We start from the raw sequence: 19850 nt of genomic DNA, 5'->3' as shown, positions 1-19850 counted from the left end.
TACCCGGCATACTTAACAACAGTGGGTCCCCAGTGAAGGGGACTAGGGTGGTGTCCTGTCATGGGTAAACACCTGCACCCTGGGTACTGGAGCCTGGGATCGAATCCTACGTCTGCCACTTCTGGTTGCGTGCCCCCGCCTATTACTTCCCGTGTGGGATGAGGGCGGTGATGTCTCCCTCCCGAGTGCTGCGAGGATTAATAAAGCATTTAGGTTAGTAGCCAGCACACGGTAAGGTCTATATAAATGCTCACTATTATTATGTCCATTTTACAGGCTGAGAAAATTATGTTTAGAGAAGCTGATTTTCCAGGGGTCACGCCACCACTAGGTAGCAAGGTTGGCTGGGGCTTTACCCTTGTCCCATGCAGTCCCTGCCTGGGTGACTGTGGCCTTGCCACTCCTGCAGCCAGCACCAGCCACCCACAGCTCTGCTGGTGGCTTAGGGATGGGCAGGAAAGCCCCTCCCCACCCCCACCCCCAGTCACTCAGGGGGCACCCGTGCACTCTGGGGTTAGGAGAAAGTCCCAATCCCATAGCCAAGAAGGCAGGAAACCAGTGGGAGCCCAGCAGCTTAACTTCCTTTTGCCCCAGAAGTCCCTAATGGGGACAGCGGCTGCTGGGGACGCTGCCACCCTCAAACTAGAAAGTTCCATTTTTGTTATGCCAACGTCTCTTTATTTGAATGAAAATGAGATGAAAGCTCATTTTCATTTTCTGGAAGAAATTACACTTACAATCTCTGCATTTGGGTCTAAGAGGATGTTTTCAGACATCAGCTCTCCCAGTCCTTGTGCCCACAAGGTCACTTCCTTGTCTGCTGAAGAGAGTTCAGGCCAGGTGTCCTTAAACCGGCTGTCGGCTGTCAGGAAGCTGTTTCTTCCTGAATTCCCCTTCTCCAGCCCACTGCCTTGCTCTCTCTCTCTCTCTCTCTCTCTGATTTGTTACCCTTCTCTGATGGAGGGTCTGTGGAGGAATTGGGGCGTCTTCCCAGCAGGGGCTGATATGCACCCTCAGAATGGGCTCTGTACTACCTCTCTTCGCTTGCTCGTCGCCCTGAAGACTCAAGAACTGAGAGCAGCCATCCAGCCAGGGAGGGCCTGGCAGGCCCCTGGCTCCCCTCTTCCTGCCACTACCCACCCCTCCCCCTCTCCGTGACCTGGGGAGAGGCGGCTGCATTACCGACCTTTTCTCTTCTCCGATCCCTGCTGTGATAGAATCTGCCCTGAGCGGTCAGAGCCCGGCCAGCTCTCGGGGCCCATTCTAATGAAGGTAACTGAATGCCAGGCAGCTGAAACCGGCCCTTTGAAAAACAGCAAGGGGAGGGCTGCCCTTAGGGCAGAGTGTGCCAGCTCTTGTTTGCCCTAGCCTGGTATTAAAGACGGGCTGGGCCCTGGCAGCCCCCGGATGGAGGGGCCCAGGAAGGGGAAGGGGACAGAAAGTAGGTTTATTTGGGGTGAGCTGGGCTGGCTCACTGCAGTTTGCACTCAGTGCTTTCAGGAGTTGGAAAGGCAAACAGTGTAGATTTGGGTCACGAGGGGGTGGGTGGAGGGAGATGGTCAGATTAACCAGGATACTGATGTCAAGTAGCTGGGGCTCAGGGCTCAGGGCTCTGGGCTCCGGACTCTGGACTTGAGACCCTTCGGATCAGAGCTTCTCTTTCCCCCCTCCCCTCCTCCCTCTCCACTCTGCCCAGAACCCGCAGGGGCAAAGCTGCCTTTGGGCACACACCTGTCTCCCCTGACCAGGGCCCCTTTCCCTAGACTTGGGAGGCCTGCGGCCGAGTTGGAATGCAGGCCTGCATCCACATCCTGGCTCAGAATGTCCTTGGGCAGGTTTCATCTTTTTGAGCCTCAGCTTTCTCATCTGTGAAATGGGAAGAGTAGTACATACTTGGTGGCCGCCGATTCTGTGGGGCCTGAAGCTTTTACAGTGTGTAAAGTCATCTTCAAGGTAAAAGATCTCCAACGTATCTTATTTTTGTAAATTTTACAAGACACATGACCCTGTGAACACTGCAGGGCCCCTCTGGAGCACGTAAGTGTCCTAGAAGTTTAAGCTTCACGGAAAATGCAGACGCGTACATATCCACCTGATAGGTCTGTGAAGGGCTCAAGGAGCTGAGATTTGTAGCGGTCCCAGAACAGTGCCTGGCACAGAGTCAACCCCTCGGAAGTGGTGACTTTCACTCCGCTTCCCCGCCAGGGCCGTCATGAGCATTAGGTGAAGGCAGGGCTACGCTGGTAGCACCAAGCGCCATGTCAGCTCCTGACACCTTCATCCGTTCCCTCGCTCGGGGGCTGTGCTGAGGTCTGGGGTCAGATGGTCCCTCCTAGAGCTTTCAATCTGGGAAGGGTAACCAGGCCATCGGTTCCTCACACAAAGAGGTACTTCCAAAGGGAATGGTGCTGGTGTGAGAGATGGGAAATCATTTTGACTTGGGATATGAGGACAGACCTCTCCTGAGGCACTGAAGAAAAGGAAAGGATGCTTGTTATTCTACTTTCTGCATGTCTGTCTATGAAGCAATCTGGCAGAGCAGCGTTGATCAACTACCAGGTCCAACGAGACGCTAAACATACGTTGTCTCATTGGGTCCTCTGGACAGCTCAGAGAGGAGGCAATGGAGACTGGGTGGGGATGTGCTTTTACCTGAGCTGACGTGAGTGCTAAGTGGTAGAGCTGGGATTCAAACCTCACCGGACTGCCTTCAAGCTCTTTCAACTACACCACGTGGCTGATACAGGCAGAGATGCCCTTGTAGGCTCGTGTGACCTGTGACCTTCTCAGAGGTCACACTACCGCTACTATCAAAATCGTTGTGACCTCCCTGGGGCATCAGAGTCCAAGAGCAGTCAGCCTCCCAGACTTGGAAAGCCCTCTTGGCGTCCTTATGCACATGTATTGTTGTTTGCAGCCACACACACCCAGCCCCCACAGCCATAGACACCAGTCTTTGCCCGGCTATCTGGTCTACCCACTTGACTCACTTATTCCTGGAAGGGCGAAATGCTCTGTGGCTTAATACCTTGGGGGCCTGGAGGAACTCCCAATGAGAGGTACAAGATGCACTCAAACCATTAAGGCAAAGGTCAGAGTTGAAAAAACAAGTAGGGAAGCAGGAGGACCCAAGTAGGGGACCCAGAAAACCACAGTGGGGATATAAGCTTATCCCAGGCTTGGCAGAAGGGGGAATGGTGATACATAGCTCTTCTAATCTGATGGAGGGAAGGAGTTACATAGCAGGTGGGCTGGTGCGGGGTAGGATGGGAGCTTCCGCTTCTTAAGCACCTACTATGTGCCACTCACTTTGCTAGGTGCTTGGAACCTGTTTATTGTGTGGTCCTCGTAACACTCTTGTGTGGTAGACAACTTTTATCTGCATTTCAGAGATGTGAACCTGCAGGCTCAGAGAAGCACGTTAACTAATGAGGACTCATCCCGAAACGGACAGGAGTTTGTGGGGAAGGTCAATATAGAGGAGACAATGGACCACATAGTAGATGGAGTTTTCTGTAGAAGTTTTATTTTTTAAAATCAATTTTATTGTTTTCTTTTAAAGATTTTATTTATTTTTGCGAGAGAGCACACACGCTTGAGAGAGCACAGTGAGGGGGGAGGGGCAGAGGGAGAGGGAGAAGCAGACTCCCCGCTGAGCAGGGAGCCTGACGCAGGACTCGATTCCAGGACCCTGGGATCATGACCTGAGCTGAACGCAGACACTTAACCAACTGAGCCACCCAGGTGCCGAATTTTATTGTTTTTAAATACAGAAAGTTTTCATATTTCTATTAGCCCTTGTTAAAAGTTGAAGCAAATGTGTTGAGAGTATGTCTGTGGGAAAGGGGAGATTTTGAAAAGTGTCCAGGATTTAATATTCTGCCGGAATATAATAACAGCGTACATGTATGGAGATCATGGGAACCAAGCACGTGAGAGACCTTACCCCACTCAAGCCCCCCAACCAGAGATACTCGTGAGAGAGCTCCTCTTACCTCCCCACTTTACAGCTAACGGAACTGAGGCTCAGCTCTTCAACAGGCTGCCCAAGGTCACCCAGGGGGCGAGTGGTGCAGCCCAGACTCAAAGTCAGAGAGGAGAGAGAGGGCCGCGCCCTCGGCCCTCAGCAGGTTCTGACAGGAGCTGCTGAGCCAGGCTGGAGGCGCTGGGTGACAGTCTGGTGTTGACATTAGCAGCTGGCCGAGGTCTCGGTGTCAGGTGTGATGATGAAAGTCGCCGCTGTTCCCATCCAGCTGACGAGCCCCTCACCCAGTGCCAAAGCTGACAGCAGGCCCAGCGGGTGGGGCCGGGACTTGTGTCCCAAAGCAGGTAGGCCTGCCAGGTGGTGGGGTGCCTTGCCTGGAGCCCTGGAACTCCAAGTCATGAAGCAGGGAAGACTTTGTTTACCTGAGGTCAGTTCCCCAGACCTTGGCTCCCCGCCGCATTGGGCCAGGGCAGGGCCAGGGCGAGCGGAGATAGGACGTGGTGCTTCTGGAGGCGCTCAGCCTTCGGAGACAGGCAGACACCACAAAGAACCGCCGTGCGGTGCCACGTGGTGAATGTTCCAGCCGTCCGCGGAGCCCGCTGATGCTGCCCTGGGGGGCCGGGCAAGGGCAGGGAGCTCTCCGATGCCCACTGGGCCTTAAAAGCTGAGCTGTGGTCATCACCGTGAAAGCGCCTGACGCCCTCCACCTCCAGTGCCCACGCCCACCCCAGCGCGAACCCCAGTTTACTGACGCAGCTCAGCCACGCACTCATTCCACAACTAGGTGTGGGGTACCAGGGATCCAGCTGCCAACAGAAAGACAAAGTCCTTTCCCCTGAAGAACTTCTGTCCTAAGGGGGAAAAGTCAGTAACGCATGCGAAGATGGAAGTGCCCCGAAGGGAATGAAGCAGAGTGCCGCAGAGGGATGGGGAGCTCTCAGGAGGGGCCGGGAGCCAGCCTGTCGGAAGTGAGGGACAGGGGCACGTGCACGGGGGCATGGAGCTTGGCCGTGTGGGGGCTGGCAAGCCAGCAGGTGCAGGTGACTAGTGATGCAGAGGCCAGGCTGGAGGGAGGCTGGAGGGAGGGTGTGGCCCAGGGGCCTGAGAGCACAGGGGAGAAGTTTGGAGCTTATCCTGACCTGAGGCCAGGGCAAGGTTGTCCGCTGGGATGTGACAAGACCTGGAATTGGGCCCATCACTTAGGTGGCTGTGCATTCGTCCAGGGAAGAAGTGGTGGCAGCTTGGTTGGGGATGGTGACAGGCAGATGGTGAGACGGTGGACCAGGCTGGAGCTGCCAGGTACTTGCTAACGTGGGGTGGAGGGAAGAGGATCATCAAGGACTAGCCTGGGGTTCTCTTCGTGGCCACCAGAGCTCCCGGGTGACTGTTGGTGCCCTTCAATGGGGGGGGGGGCGTGGAGGTGGAGGAGACAATCCTGAGGGAGGCAGCCGGTATGGAGGGAAACTCAGCAGTCCAGTTGCAGACACTTCACTTGAGATGCTACTGGAAGGTTCAGCTGAAGCCATGCACCCAACGTGGGGTGTGTCCAGACCCCTCCTGGGTTGGCAGATCTCGCCCATCTGCCCAGGTGCTGCCTGCAGCTGACCTTCCCCAGGGGCCAGGGGGCTGCCTGGCCTGAGGTCACACACTTTTCTCGGAGGCAGCCTGCATCCCACGACCGGTCGCTGTGGGGACACAGGGGTTTTGCCGTCTTGCTTTCTTTTAGGGGCCATTCTGGCTCCAGAGTGCCTGTGGGATTGGCTGAGGCCTCGTCACAGGGCATCCCAGCCCCTCTCTCCCTCTGTCCCTTCCTGCTTCCCTCACACCCTCGAGCGGCTGGTCCCTAAAACATTCCCAACAAACCCCGTCCACAGGCAATTGGATACAGTGGCTTGGAGGTCAGGGGAGTGGGCCAGGCTGGACGTGGACATTTGGGGGTCACCAGCTTTTGACGGGATTTGAAGCCACGAGTTAGGGCCACAAGGAGAGAGGGCTGAAGCACAGAAGGTGCAACATTTAGGGCCGAGGAAGGGTACGGGAGCCAGCAACGCCAACTGAGTCACGACCGGGAGGCTTGGAGGAAGCCAGGAGGCAGCGCGTGCTGGAGGCTGTACTAGGAAACCGCTTCAAGGGGAGACCCGCTGGGTTCAGGGCCACATGAGAGTTCAGGTGAGACGAGGAGCCGTGCAGTGCTGGTGTATTCGTTTGCACCTGTGGTGTTTAGCGAGGGATTTTCAAGGCCAGGGCATCGTCGGGAAAGGAGCTGAACTAGTAGAGAAGGAGCCACTGATGATGCAGAAAGTGGCCTGGGTGTGGCTAGGAGCAAAGAACCTGTGAGGAGAGGGTCCCGGACCGAGTAGAAGGGTCCATCTGTGAGCCAAGCATCGGGGCGGAAGGAAGGCCACCCAGGCACCTGGCGAGTGTGCAGAGCTGGTGGAGGGGACCGGACGCAGCTCTCTTCTGGTCGCATCTATCTCACACAGTGAGAAGGAGGGTGGGGGTGGGGAGAAGGGAGTACCAGCCTGGCCTGAGGGCTTCCAGCTGGCAAATGGCAGCGGTGTGGTTCACCCAGCCCTGAGGTGAACTGAAACCCTGGGCTCTGGGCTTCACTAGATGGGGAAAGTGCAAGGAAAGACATTCGGAGCAGAGGGAACAGTAAGGGCGTCAAGACTTGGTACGTACGTCCCGCGTCATCGGAGTAGCAACTGTGCCAACGTGTACTGAGCTCTTGCTGTGCTAACCTTCCTCGTGCAGTGTTCCGGTTAGCGCCCCCTCCAAGACGCTCTAAGGCAGACACAGCGGACTCTGCAAAGTTGCCTCCTTGCTACAGTTACCTGTAGTCCCCCGTCAGTACGCAGCGTCTCCCTGACCATGTGCACACACGCTCGGAGTGTTGAAAATGTGGGTTGGCCGCTCAGGTCGAAGACATCCCTCTGCCTTGTCGTTTTAGCTCAGACTGAAACAAGCTTCCTTTAAGCAGTCTTTTTAGTGTCATGTTTCGTATTTGGGTTTTTTTGGGGGTGGTGGTGGTGATGTCATCATTTAAAATGACCCCCAATGTGGTGAAGGGCTGTCTATTGTTCCTGAGGGCAAGAAAGTGGTGATGTGCCTTTTGGAGAAAATACATGTTGGATAAGCTTTATTCAGGCATGAATGACAAAACTGTCCGCTGTAAGTTCATTGTTAATCAACAGCGTATTTTAAATAACGGGCGTTTAAGGGTGCCTGAGTGGCTCAGTCGATTAAGCAGCTGCCTTGGGCTCAGGTCGGGATCCCAGGGTCCTGGGATCAAGCTCTTAGGGTTCCTTGCTCAGCAAGGGGTCTGCTTCTCCTTCTGCCCCTCCCCCCACTCATGCTTTCTCTCACTCTCTCTCAAATAAATAAAATCTTAAAAAAAATAATAATATGCCTTTAAATAAACCTGCTTGTGTATTGCTTGGTTGACGGAACTGTTGTAATCAGAGGTTCCCGATGTTGTAATCAGAGGGCCTTGAACTTAACCCTTAGGAGGAGCAGTGGGTCAGCATTTGCGGACTCAGTGTTCCTGTGGTACCTGGGAATAGCGAGAGCACTGTCTGTGAGCTAGGGGACACGCGGAGCGGAGCTGGGGCTGGAACCTGGGCTGGCTAGGCACCAGAGCACTTCGCTCCTATGAATGTGGCCTTGTGGTCTAGTGGGGACGGCAGGGGGCCTGGCCTGGAAGAAAGGTTTCTTTTTTAGGGCCCCCTGGGAGCAGCCTCTCTCCCTCCCTCCAGGGGCCTCCTCTGGGCTCAGGCTTCTCCAGGGTCTACCTGAATACAGCAGCTCCTTCAGCTGCCCATCCCCGCGGCCACAGAGCTCTGCAGGGCTGTGGTTTTCCTCTGAGTGGGAGGAACACCCTGGCTCAGTGTCATGGGGCCAGGCGCCTTCGGTTTCCCTCTACCCAGCCCAGCCCTGAAAGGGGGGCCACAAAGGAGGCATGTGTGCCTGAGACCAGCTCCCGCCGGTCGGTCTGTCTGCTGCTGTGGCTGCCTGTTTATGCAGGCACGGTGGGGCCCACCCTGGGCAGGTCCCAGCGAGCTGCTGGCCCCGGGCCCTCCAGGAACCACCCCCGGGACCGGGCTGCCCACTCCCTGCCTTCTCATAGTGGAGAACCCACAGCTCTGCTTCTGTCATTTACGGGGCGGCTGGTTTTTTGTGGGTTTTGGGTGGCTTTCATTCCAGCATCACCGAGATAATTTAGGAGATAATTGGGGGGGACTGTGTTTGCTTTTAAAGTGGAATTACAAGGCCTTCTGTGTGTGCCACCCTGACTGAAGAAAGAGGGGAAGCTGTCTTCACCCCCCACCATCCTTGCCTAAAAGTTACTCTCCTCCCAGGAGCAGGCTAACGTCCGGAGATGAATTACCGCCATCCTGAAGGGTCCCTTGTGCGGGGCCCGACGGCAGTCTGGGAGCAGGGAGGCAGGGCGCCCACAGGACTGGGAGGAGGGGCGGTGACCGTGGCGAGGCGGCTCCGAGGGCCTCGGCTGGAGAGCTGCTGAAGGCAGGAGGTGGGCAGGCTGCCGGCGGGGCATGTGGGGTGACCCGGTAGGGGAGGCAGTCGAGTGCCAGGCTGTGGGGCCGAGGAAGGAGCCTGGACTGGGCGCGGGACCGGGCGTCCCCTGACCCACCGTCTGTGGGCTGTCAGGATAGCCGAGGCAGCCTCTGCACCCCACATCTCGAGTGCAGGGCCTCTCCGGCGGGCTCTACACCAGCAAGCACGTGGGTGTGCACGGGCACGTGACCAGAAGGGCAGCCGGCTTGGCGCCCAGGCCTAGGTGTCCGTCTCGGTGGAGAAGAGAGCAGCAGCCCCGGGGCAGAGAGGCCGGGACAGGTGGCCACAGCTCCAGGCAGGACTGCGCCTTGTTCTATCTCCGGGGGGCTGGCCCGGTGCCTGGGCCTGCAGTGTCTGCTTAGTAAATGTTTGAGCAAATGAATACACCCGTGAATGAACAAATGGTTTCGGTCCCACTCTGGTTACTTTGGGGAAGTGAGTGTAGAGACCTGAGCCTTGCTTCCTTCATAGCGTCATGGTGAGGTGAACAGTCTCTGGAGCCAGCTGCCTGGGTTGGAATCCTGGCTCTCCACTTACTAGGTGTATGTCCTTGAGTAACCTCTCTGAGCCTCAGTTTCCCTGTCTGTGAAATGGGGATAATCCTTGCCTCCTAGAGTTGCTGTGAGGACTGAATGAGTTAATATCGTGTGAAGCACATGGAACAGAGCCTGGTACATAGTAAGCGCTATGTAGGCGTTTGCTATTAATAAAATGAAGTAACATTTAGTTATTCTGTGCGGCTGTGTGCTGGGAACCCGGTACGTTGTTTTCCCAAGTGTATGCCTTACAGTACTGAGTCCCTGGTGTTGGGAGACGTTCAGTGACAAGGGGTCCTGTCCAGAGCTGGAGCGCCTGAAGAAACCGGGGGTTACCACAGAGCTAGACAGGTTTCTCTCATGCCAACGTGCTCTGAGACATCCTGGGGAGGAGTGAAGAATTTCACCAGTTGATTTGGCCACAAAGCCCTTTCTTGCTATCAGAGTAGGGTAGGGACTCCACCAAACACATTTTTGGAAGCAACAAACTCTTCTTCCCTCCGTCTCCCCAGGAGCCCGGGCCCATCCATCCCGCTCCTGTCAGCTGGTGGCCCCCAGGGACAGGCCAGGGTGTCTCTCCCTGGTTTCGAGCTGGGGCCGGAGACAGTGGCCAAGTGAGCAGCAGAGGGGTGCCCAGCCCTCCACCCTAACACACTCCGTGGGGCAGGCAGGCTGCATCCGCCCTCAGAGGCAAGCCTCTCCCCGGCGGGTATCTCAGAAGTACGTGCGGGGAACAGCAGAGGCCTGGCGTGGGCTGCAACCGATGAAAATACTGTCGAGCTGGACAGCACGTGCCTCCCCGAGGACGACGGAGGGAGGGGTGAGGCCCTTACTTGCTCACAGACTTTCATCATCCTTATTAATTAGTTTCTGCTGCCTTCCAGACGAGTCTAGTTGCTGTCAGTAAGCTGGTTGCCCAGTAAGAGAGGCCCAGCAGGGAGGCCTGGACATGGGCCAGCAGATCTGAGTGCAAATCCTGGCTTGGCCACCCTGGCCACGCCACTTAACTCTCCTGAGCCTTGGGCTTCCTCCTTTGTAATACGGGGGCAGTAACCTCTATCCACAGACGGTCGGACTGGAATAAAGGAGAAGAAATGAAGTGACTGGTGCACAGTAGATCTTCAGTAACTGGTCGTTGTTCTAATCATAAGCGGAAGGGAAATGATCTCTCTTTGGTTTCGGGGCTTGCGTTAGGTAGAGGGGTGTCTCTTCAGAGCCTGGATCTGGTACATTCTGGGAAGAGGGCAACTGGATCTTCATTAAGGCCTTTCTTGCTTCCTTTTTTTTTCTCCTTGTAAATGTCCGTCTCAGGAGCTTCAGAAAATATTCCTGCGAATTCGTGACTAATCTGGCCCTCAGCTCTCTATCATTTATGTGTCAGGGACCCTCAGTCCCATCGAGGGCCTCAGACATCCCTCAAGTGCCTACTATGTGCCAGACTTGTTAGCAGCTGGAGTCCAAAGACTCTAGGGACGTGGACCCTTTTCTCAGGAATTTGGGAGGTGTAGGGGGCCTGAGAGGAGGCCAATCCCAACAACACAGTGTGTTCCCCACAGTAGCAGAGCTTGTGTTTGAAGGATGGAGATGATGAAGCCAAGGAGTAATTAATTCTCACTGGAAGAGACAGAGAAGGCTTCACTTGACAGGTCTCACCTGAGTGGGGTTTTGAAGGATGAATAGGAGTTTGTCAAGGGAAGATACTAAAACATCATCCCCAGTCTCCTCCCAACCACCCCCCCTTTCTGGGGTCAGTGTGGATTCTCTGCCATTAACAAGCCTTGTAACTGTGGGCAAGTCATTTTGTCTCTCTCGGCCTGTTTCCCGGATCCCTTCCAGCTTTAATGCACTGTGATTTCATGTCTATACAGGCCTAGATGATGAGAATTTCTAAAAAGTCCTCATATTTGCAAAACACTTTCCAAAAGTCTTTGACATTTTCTTTTCTTTCCAAGTTCTGCAAAAACTCTTCATGAAATTCATATATTAGAGAAGCCATGATCACGTCTTAATTTCCCAAATATTTACATGAATAAGTTTTATATATTGTGATACTTCTTTTCTTGTTTGTTTGACCCTTTTTTAAAAAAGATTTTATTTATATATTTGACAGAGAGAGAGAGAACAAGCAGGGGGAATGAAAAACAGAGGGAGAGGGAGAAGCAGGCTCCTCTCTGAGCAAAGAGCCCAATGTGGGGCTGGATCCCAGGACCCTGAGATCATGTCCTGAGCCAAAGGCAGATGCTTAACTGACTGAGCCACCCAGGGGCCCTGCCCCTTGACCTTTCTTAATGCAGATCCCAGTCTTACAACGTTGGTCACACTTTCCCCACTTGACCGAAGAGGAAATCAGGGCTTGGCAAGATGAAATGACTTGCCCTTTGCCAGGAAGCAGCAGGACCAGGCCTCTAATCCAGGTCTACTGACCCTGAGTTTAGGGTTCTCTCCACTGTTCCACGGGACCTCTCACACACCCACAAGCCTCAAATCCCTCCGTCACTTGTTCATAAACAATGCCTGATGGATCCCTGGCCTGGTGCTGCCCTGGGTCAGGTGTTGTTGCTGGCACAGAGTCGGAGGAGTCAGGAGCCCTGGGTGCAGAGGATGCCAGGCCCCGCCCTGAAGACACTGCTTCAGGGAAAGAGCCAGGCAGGAGGCCCTGCGAGGGGCAGGAGGCAGGACCTCGAGGATTGTCAAGGGAGAGCTCTTTTAGCCAGACAGCGGGAGGAAATCCGGGACGGGGAGCAGGGCTGCAGCTCTGCAGCACCGCAAATCTGGTGCCTAAATCCAGGATGAAAACGGACCCCTGTCCCCAACGTCTGTCTGATCTCTTACCCTGCTTTGGTTTTTCTTCGGAGCCTGTGTCATATGTATCCTTGATTCATTTATTGGTTTCTGGGCTGACTGCCCCAGGAGAATGTGAGCTCCACAAGAACCGTGACTTGATTATTCACAGCTGTGTCTCCAAGACCTAGAACAGGGTCCACACAGAGAGATCTTCACTGAATACTTGTGGATGGATGGATGGATGGACGGCCAGACGGACAAGTGATGCCTCCACCTGTGGCGGCCCTGGCTCCCATGGTGGTCCGCCCACCTTTAGCAAAGTAGTTCCCAAACTTGCTTGCCTTGGAAACACCTGCGATTTTTAAAAACTGTTAACCCCTGGCTCCCACCGTAGGCATTTGGATTCGGTTACAACCCAGGCATTGACCTTTTTTTAAATCCCCCAAATGAGTCTAGGGTGCACTTTGGGAACCACTGCTTTACCACCAACGTGTAAAAGTCACCGCCACGGCTGCCTGGGCCTGGAGGAGGTGGGGAGGGCGGGGGAGGCGTGTGTCGGAGAGGAGCGGTGTTCGTGCTCTCTGGAGTTTGCGGCCACCTGATGTTACCGAGGGTGAAGGAAGGGGAAATTGTTCCTCCTTGCCGTCACCCAATCCAAGTCAAAGAGGACCTGGTCTGATTTCCTCCTCCCCTGCCATCTCCTCCCCTCAGATGGCCAAATGAGTCAGAGGAAACTTGGGTTTTCTCACCATTTTCCCCTCCTATTGGGTTTGCATGAGTAAGAAAACCCATTGTTCACATGTGCACAGGTTGACAAAAATAGAGCTTGGCCTCTCTGAACACTGAACACTGAACACTGAGCTGGGGCGAGTCAGTAAGACCCAGTCCCACCCCATCTGCATAGCATCCAGCCAGACATTATAAGGAAAAACAGGCCTGGGGCAGAGTGCTGCAGGCGTCCTGGCCAAAGGACAGTCACCCACCCTGAGCTGTTTGCCAGTGCAAAGGGGCTCCTGTGTCCAAGGCATGCACCTGGGTCCAAGATCTGCTCCTGGGCTAGCCCAGAGTTGTAGGATGGGAAAGGACCTTAGCCACATGCTGTCTGAATTCCATCTTCCCAGAGGAAGGAAAGGTCCGTGATGCCCTCCTCTTCCCAGGCACAATGCAGGCCCCCTGGCCAGTCCCCTGCCAGAGTGACAGGGCTCCGGGACTCAGGGGTTGCTCCTGTTGTTTCTAGATGGCAGATGGGGAACATCTTCCTTGGGGATCAAGAGCCCTCTGCAATCCCAGGGTTCTGCCTGCTTCCTTAGTACCTGCTTCTCTTTCCAAAGCCACTGCTTAGGTCATCGTCGTCGTCAAAGGTTGAATTTGTCCCCTGGAGGGGCAAGCTGAGACTTAAGGGTTGGGGCTGACGCTTTCCCATCAGACCAAGGGCCATCTAAAGAGGAGGGGAGGGAAGACAGGTATTTGGGGCGGAGTCTGAGCTGGCTACGCGGAGGGCTTGTCCAAGCCAAGAACAGTAGCTGGTGCAACTGTTTGGGCAGAAGTCACGTCCAGTGTGTGTGACCAGGTCGTGGTGGGTGACTAATGTCCATCTTAGCACCAGTCCGAGAGTCATGAGAGCCAGCTCGACTCCCGGTTCTGCGGATGGCTGTGCCATGGTGAAGAGAGAAGCCATCTTCTGCCTCAGGGGCTTGTTGCCCTGTTTGGGGAATGACTGGTTATATTAGGCTAGTGACTTGAAACAACATTAAAGCCACGGGACTCTTTGTCTATCTGAAATCTTATGTGGAAGTCCACATGGAAAGTGGCTGCAAGTGGAGCTATTCTGGCTCACCTGGAGAACCCCCTCCTTTTGCAGGATCTCCAGAGAAACCTGCAGGTTCCAAGGAACCAAGTTTGAGAACCACTGGACCCGCCGCGCGAATGCTTTTTTCCAGCCCTGCTATTATTTGTGTAGCTGTTTTCTTGTTGTTCATTTGGCTAATGTCGGTTGGCCTCGGTTGCTAGGCTAACGTCAACACTGGGTAATGTTCGGAGAGCTCTTTTCCTATCATAATTATGTCATATATGTTCAGCCGGTCCTTCCATATGGCCCCAAACACGTACAGAATGCTGCCTCTTTACACCATCTGATGTCGCGCTAGCTCCCGCCTGATGACAGCAGAAGTACACAAGGCGGATAGATAGCTGTGGTACAGAGAGAACTTACTAGATTCTCTTCCCTCACCTGGCTCACCCCCATCAGTTTCTGCAGGCTAGCAGCTCCGGCTTGTCAGCATTCTATCCGCTTCTCTCTGGCTTTGGCACTTGACATCACGGGAGTACTCTCACATCAACTATGGCAGAAGTTTCAGGACATAAACAGAATGAGTCAGAGCGACTTGTCCCCTGAACGTGATCCTCGGATACATTCCCTGGGAGAGGGTTTCTGTTTTTAACAACAGCGTTCTCCTGACCCCTTAGGAGACTCCCAGCACCGGCTGAGGGTAGCAACTGTCCATCACTCCCCATGCCCTGCCGGTCATCGCCCCGTCAGTAAGGCACCCCTGCCAGAGCAGAGGCAGGAAGTCGAGGGCCCTACACAGGCAGCCAGGAGCCCGAGTTTCAGTCCCTGCTCATCTGATACCTCTGTGTGTGGTTTGGACAAATTCCTAGCCTTCTCTGAGCCTCCCTCTTCCCATCCATAAAATGGGGGCAGAGCACATTGGATGTTTCTCCAGAGAGCCTTCCTAGCTTAAAACGGTCTGATTCTGTAACATCTAAAACATAGCTGTGGTAAGGAACCAGGGTAGCTAACGTGAGACCCTCCTAGCTCCCAGCCCTATAGGTGGGGCTATGCTCAGAAGGCAGGACTGTATTTCCCTCATGATTCTCTCCCAGCCCAGCCCCCATCTGAATGAAAAACACTGAGTCCTCTGGGAGCCCTAGCCTGGGCTGGAACCCTCAGTTCCCACATCCCATTTCAGAAGACTAGTCAGCCTTCCTCCCTGAACCCTGTGGAAGATGTCAGGGCCTCTCCCAAAAGTCAGGGTTCTTAGGGCACCTGGGGTGGCTCAGTCAGTTGGGTGCCTGACTCCTGATTTCGGCTCAGGTCATGATCGCAGGGTCGTGAGATCGAGTCCCGAGACAGGCTCCGCGCTGGGCATGGAGCCTGCTTGGGATTCTCTCTCTCTCCCTCTCCCCTCCCTCCAAAAAAATGTCAGCGTTCTAAATCATCCTGCAAGCTGCTTCAGGTTCTAATCCTCACCTCAGTCCTTCCCCGCCTCTTGTCATATGGTCATTGGAAATGGCTACGGTTTATGGAGCACCTGCTATGTGCCGGGACTGTTCTGAGTATTGTGTGTATGGGTCCTGGTTATTTTGGTCCTCACGATAATCCTGAAATACATACTATTATTATCTCCAATTTGCAGGTGAGGAAACAGACCGGAAATTAAACTTGCCTAGGCTTATCCAGCTGATCTTTTACAAGGTGGTAAAGCCAAGATATGACCCTTGGCTCCTGAATCCCTGAATCAGACTGGGGCTCATTCATGCTCCTGGTAATAACGAGAAGCTACTATTTACTGAGTGCCTATAGCACAGGACACATTGAACTAAACACTTATTTTATCATTTCATTCAAACCTCACAACTGGAAGAGGAAAGGTCGTGTTTCCATTCCGTAGAGGTGCCAGCTGGTGCTCAGAAACAGTGAATGACTTGGCCATGGTCAGCTGCAGAATGAGGCAGGCTTCAGACTCAGAAGCGTTCAGTGCTAGCATCCTGTGACCCTCCTCTCGGTCACACTGCTCTTTGGGACAAATACCTGGAAATGCTGCCCCCTCCACCACACCTTTGCGAAGAATAAATTGGGACCACGGGCACCGCGCCCTCCACAGAGCCCTTGAAAATGGCGATCGCGCTACCCCTAACGAGGGCGGGGTGGAGGGTGCTTGACAAGGTCTGCTTTTCTTCACGACTTTTGCCAGAAGAAAGCTAGGACCTAGAAAAGCGCCGATCATCTGAGGTTTCTGCTTCCCTTCCCCAGTTCTGGGTGGTCCTCTTACATGACCTGCTTTCTGGTTCCCCATAGCCGTAGGGTCACCATGAGACTCAGAAGGGAAGAGGGGAAACTGAGACAGAACCCCCTGGATTCAGCTACACCCTAAAACCTCACAGGAAGCCACTGAGCCCGGGTCTCCGGGTGGAGCTGCGGCGGCAGAGGAGGCCCAGGGCGCCCACGCGCGCGTGGGCTCATTCAGGCACCACCCCTTTGATGAGTGACTAAAATTAAGTGTACCCGCTGCCGGGGTGCACAACAGCTCACGAGGAAGATTGTGCCATTCCCATTTTACAGATAAGGACACCGAGCCTTGGAAGGGTTGCATAACCCGTCCTAGGACTCACAGCCGGCAAATAGGATTGAAACCCAAGTCTGTGTGATTCCAAAAGCAGTGCTCTTTATGACACACTGCAGCACTTCTGCGTGTTAGGGACTGTGGGAGTGGACACCAGCAAGGGCAAGAACTAGTCTGTGGCACCCGCAGAGATCTCTGGACTGCAAGGCATAAGCACGGAGGAGAGGGCCAGTGGTAGAGTTTCCACCTCACCCCCACTGCTCTAGCCTCCCCTGGCACAAAGCCTTTGCCAGGAGGCCCTCCTCGAGCTAATGCTGTCCCTTTTGAAGAGTCCCCTGTAGGTCTCAGAGCCTCCGTGGAATGCTTTGCCTCAGAGACAGGCCCCTGGTAGACAGAGAGGCAGCTGGCAATTTATTTGCAGGAGAGATATGGGGGAGAAGGAAGTTGAGAGCAAAGAGCCAGAGAGAAGGAGGCAGAAAAGCTGAATATCTGTGTGTGTGTGTGTGTGTGTGTGTGTGTGTGTGTGTGTGTTGTTGATAGAGCTGGACCAATGCACCCAGCTGCCGACAGGCCCTGCAATGTTCAAACGCCACCTTGTTGGGCAGTGAGGACTCAGGGAAGGCAAAGGGGCCTTCATGTTGGCCTGAGACAATTGGGAAGATCCATCCCCCAACCCTTAAGCTCAGTTGCACAACGCAACATGGAATCAAAGGGAAACATCCGCATTATTTGTTGCTTTACATTTTTGCCTTCTTTCATCCAGAGCATAGTGAAGAGTTAAGGGGGAGGGGCGCATTTTTTACTTAAATTATATTTATTAGGATTCAACACAGGGGTACTTTCTTTTTTATGTTTTTAGTTCTTGTTGCCGCTTGGTTCTTCGTATTCCCGGGCTGGTTATAAATACAACTTTCTCCTTTTATGACGAAAAGATTGGGAAAGTTGTGAGTGGGATTCGGGATGAGAACCAATTTGGGAGCCACCAGACGCAGACTGGTGGTGGTGGTGGGCGAGGGGTCTGGGGGTCTGGCAGGTCTTTCTTCGGGTCCGCAATTGTGAGCGCGGAAGCGCCGGGCGGAATTCGCAGTACGGTGACCGCAAACAGTGAGAGTAGCCTGGACCCGGCAGCTGCAGCGGCAGCGCCCGCCCGGCAGGCTCGCGAGCTCACAGACTCGGTCTCCTGGAATCCCAGGGCCCGGGCCGCGCAAACCCGGGCTACAGTAACCTCGCGGCGCGGGCTCGGGCGGGCCCAGGCGAGCCCCACCTCCAGAGGCGCCCGCTCGGGTGGGTAGTGCCCCGCGGCCGCGCCGCCATTGGTCGGCGCCGCCCCGGCCACCTGCCCCTACCTTAGGGGGCGGGGTTACCTGGGCCCCGCCCCCCGCGGCTCGGGTTCCCAGACCCGGCTTCCTCCTCCGGCCCCGCCCCCGGCGCGAGGCCCCGCCCCTTCGATCCCCTAGCCCGGGCGCCTCGTGATGTCACGGCAGCTTTGATACAAAGAGCCCTTCGGCCCACGCGGGTCTCCCGGCAACGGGCGCGGGTGGGGGCGGGGCCGGCGCCTTCAACTGATGCGGAAAGCTAACGAGCGGCCGCGGCGCGGCGGGGATCGTCTCTGCGCTCTCCGCGCTGCCCGGCGCGTCCCTGCCCAGCCCGCCAGCCCGCTCCCCCCCGCTCCTCGCCCCTCCGCAGCGCACCGACTCGTCGCCGGACGGGGGATGCGCACCCCGCCTGCCTCCGGGGGCCAGGTAAGCGGCGGCCGAGGGGCTCGGGCTCGCGGGGCACCGGCGACGCGCACCTGGCCGGGCCCGCCGTCCCGGAGTCAGGGAAGTTGCCGGAGCGCGGAACTTTGCCCGCAGCCCGGGCGCCCTGCTCCCGCCCCGGGAGTGTCCGCCCTCTCCGCCCTGGTCGGGGAGGTCGGGTTACCTGCGTCCCCGCGCACTGGGCCACAGAAGAGAAGCCTCGGTCCGCGCTGCCCCCTTCGGGCCCTCTGCCGGCTCCCAGGTGCGGGGTGGGCAGGGCTAGCCCCGGGGCGCCGGGAGAAGGGGCCGCTTCTTCCGCGCAGTTTCCGAAAGTGTTTTTAGAGGGATCTCATGGGCTGGGCAGGGGGCTGGTTTGCCTGGATGCCTTCCTCGGGACCCCCCGCCTCCGCGTCCCACCTCCGCTCCCAGCGCGCCTGCCCCTCCGGCGCCGGTGTTGTCCCAGCTCCCGGCCCTTGGCTCCGGCGAGTCCCGGAGGGGGCTCTGCGCGGGCGAAGTTTTTCCGTATCTCTTGGCGGCTGCACCGAGCCTGTTCCCGGGTTCCCTCGCCTCTCCGAGAGGGATCTGCCGGGCAAAAGGGAGAGCCAGCCTCGTTCGGGGCTTGGGGACGGGGCCCTGGCCCTTTCCCGCCGAGACGTCGCCGAGGCCGGAGGTGTGTGCGGAGTCCCAGCTCTTTGCCCTCCGGCCCCGAGAGCCTGCACGTAGTAGTTGCGGTTGTCACGGCCGCTTCTCTGCGGGCGACTAGCATCTCTGAGGTCTTGGCGGAGCAGGCTCTGGAGAACCAGCCGTGTCTGTGCTATGGAAACCCGGTCGGGACTCAGCCCGGTGGTCCTTCTCATCCGTGCACACCCTCCAGTGTACCTCTTTCTCCATGTATCTTTCTCCCCAGCCCTGCGCTCCCACAGATGCCTCTAGGTGACACATCTCTCGCCCTGAGAGACAAGCCAGTGTTCCTCGTCTTATTTACAGGCCGCCTCCTCAAAGGATTGTGAGGGGGCCAGATTCCTGCGCTCAGCCTGCACTTTTTGCCTTGGCAAACCCCTGGGTTGGTTTCTGATGGTCCACCAAACCCCTCTCTTCTCTTGGTGGAGGCGGGTGCTAATAGTCTGGGTTCCAGAGAAAGGGGTGGGGCATCCCCAGGTCCTTCCCCTGGTGAAATGTGGCTGCCAGGTTAGGGAAAAGGGAATCTCAAAGGGGGGGAGGTGACCTGTTATGCGTATATCAGATCTTTGCTGTAGGGATCTCTGTCTCCCTGTGACTATCCAACTCAGCCTTGGTGGAGCCCTTGGGTCACTGCCATTGACTGGGGTCTTGCCTTAAGCCAGGCACCAGCTTACCCAGATAGACTGGCCCAAACCTGACCCTGCTCAGCTGGCATCCATGAAATGCCGCTTCTGTGCCCAGGAGCTAGTATACAGCAACACTTCCCTGCCCCTAAGGTGTTTGCAGGCTGTAGGGAGACTGAAAACCTGGGCCGAATTGTTCCCGCCCAACTGCCCTGAGCCCTTAGGCACTGTGATCTGGGTTGTCTCTGAGGTCCCTGTGACTTCACTGGAGGGGTGCGTGGCCTGGAGGAATGGGGGAAGCCAGGGAAGAACTTAGGACTTGCAGCAGGCATCATGGCTTGGGGAATGCCTCTTGGGGAACAGCTTTGTTATTTGGGGGACCCGGGCTTTGGTGGAGGGGGTGGGGTGCCCGACTAAGGCCAGCAGAGATAAGACTGTGCCTAGGGAGGGACCTGAGTAGCCAGGCCAGGTGAGCCAGCGGGAGATACGACCTTTGCCCCAAGGAAGACCAGCAGGAGAGACTACCTTTAAAAGGACCTTTTGTCAAGTAAGGGAAGAAAAGAAGAAATCGCCCGAAGCAGCTTGCC

General features: G+C 55.8%; 1 protein-coding gene across 4 annotated transcripts in view; it reads left to right on the top strand.

Moving 5' to 3' along the window:
- RAB11FIP4 (RAB11 family interacting protein 4) overlaps positions 1–19850 on the top strand; it is a 110673-nt gene that overhangs the window by 60566 nt on the left and 30257 nt on the right. The window contains exon 1 of one of the 4 annotated variants that reach the window (XM_045773702.2): positions 17692–17965. The exons of the other annotated variants lie outside the window; for them this stretch is intronic. Within the exon in view, the coding sequence (XP_045629658.2) occupies positions 17789–17965 (177 nt within the window). The 5' untranslated portion in view covers positions 17692–17788. Of the gene's footprint in view, positions 1–17691; positions 17966–19850 lie in introns of those variants that run through there. 4 annotated transcript variants of the gene reach the window in all.

Source organism: Ursus americanus, chromosome 23 (genome assembly GCF_024610735.1).
Source record: "Ursus americanus isolate L20-20 chromosome 23, mUrsAme1.1.p, whole genome shotgun sequence".
Taxonomy (NCBI): domain Eukaryota; kingdom Metazoa; phylum Chordata; class Mammalia; order Carnivora; family Ursidae; genus Ursus; species Ursus americanus.
Note: the sequence above shows the minus strand (reverse complement) of the source record. Positions and strands in the feature narration are given on the sequence as shown.